Source organism: Rutidosis leptorrhynchoides, chromosome 2, assembly GCF_046630445.1.
Source record: "Rutidosis leptorrhynchoides isolate AG116_Rl617_1_P2 chromosome 2, CSIRO_AGI_Rlap_v1, whole genome shotgun sequence".
NCBI classification, from domain to species: domain Eukaryota; kingdom Viridiplantae; phylum Streptophyta; class Magnoliopsida; order Asterales; family Asteraceae; genus Rutidosis; species Rutidosis leptorrhynchoides.
In genome coordinates, this window is record NC_092334.1 from 468,332,578 (window position 1) to 468,333,882 (window position 1,305).

Genomic DNA, 1,305 nt, shown 5'->3' on the forward strand with positions numbered 1-1,305 from the left:
ATTAGAAAAATGTATAAATGGTTCATGCATATTAAAATCTGCAGGTAGAATTAGTTGATGTGAACAAATTAGTACGAGTAGTATATAAGCTACTTGTAGGTGTTTGGTTAATATATACAATTGATCATCAACTAAATCTATTCTAGCTGTAGTTGATATATAAATATAAAAAATATATAATAAGATAAGATACACTACGTAATATATACAGTAATATTTAACATATATAGCTTCTAGTACAATGACCATATATCACAACAATTTGCCTAGCTAGCTAAAACTAACACAAAACTAAGTAAAGTTGTACACAAATGATCGTTTGTGCATAACTAGTTCTTTTCTTTTATAATATATACAAAATCAAAATATACACAAGTAACGAAATACAAAGATAACTATACAGTTTTGATTGTATGCATGGTTATGTTTATCTAATTCATCTTTAAAAATCTTGATGGAGTTAAGGGTTCATAAGAACCATAACCTTTTCCCATATGACCGTGACCACCCCAACGACGACTAGGGTTAAACGGACTACACGAGCCATAAGCGAACCCCCATACAAGTGGTTGCACCTCATCATTAGCCTCCATCTCAGCCAACACTTTATAAAACAAATCCACATCACATAAAAGTGATATTGGACCATTTGAGTTGTATCCTTGTTCGGTTTCTGTGTCTTCTAAAAGCATCTTGAACAAAGGATGACTTGCATACTTTGTCTTGACGTTGAACCGATGTTTCTCTTGTCCCACATACACCGGAAAATGCCCTTCTGGCGTCATTATTTTCTTCTTCCCTTTTTCTTGATCATGACATGATTTGTTACTACGGATTCCGGGGAACGATTGGCACCGGTTCCACGTCTTAACAAGAAAGTTTTTCTTTCCCTTGTTGCCCTCTACTGTTTTCTCCATGGACACTTGTATGAAATAATTTGTAAGAGTTTACACTAAAGCCGTCTAAGATTTTTAGGTTTTTGAGTCAGGCTTGTCGGTTATCAACTGATTAATTTAACGAAGAATAGAAGGGGGTGTATAAAATCAATATACGAGCGAATTTGGAACAAAACTAGGGTTTCTGATATGAAAGAAATAACTATATATAACACTGAACCCTTCATACGGAGTAAAATGCTCTCTCCTACTGAACCCTTCATCTTCCTCACAACTTCGCCGGATCTTATCTCCGGTACCGATTTCTGATTGTTTACTGCACTCGCTTTCTTTTACGATTCTGTATTTCTCTATTTGCATTTTCCTTTTTGGTTCTCTTCATCATGTATCATATTCCTACATCTCCTTT

At 34.6% G+C, this 1,305-nt stretch overlaps 1 protein-coding gene across 1 annotated transcript; it reads right to left on the reverse strand.

Moving 5' to 3' along the window:
- Window positions 1–431: 431 nt before the first annotated feature.
- On the reverse strand, window positions 432–917 carry LOC139889362 (auxin-responsive protein SAUR71-like). Its single transcript, XM_071872320.1, has one exon. It carries the CDS (start codon window positions 915–917, stop codon window positions 432–434), a length of 486 nt encoding a protein of 161 aa, XP_071728421.1.
- Window positions 918–1,305: the final 388 nt, after the last annotated feature.

Coding starts and splice junctions, on each gene's coding strand:
- LOC139889362 (XM_071872320.1), bottom strand. CDS start 917: ATGGAGAAAACAGTAGAGGGCAACAAGGGAAAGAAAAACTTTCTTGTT.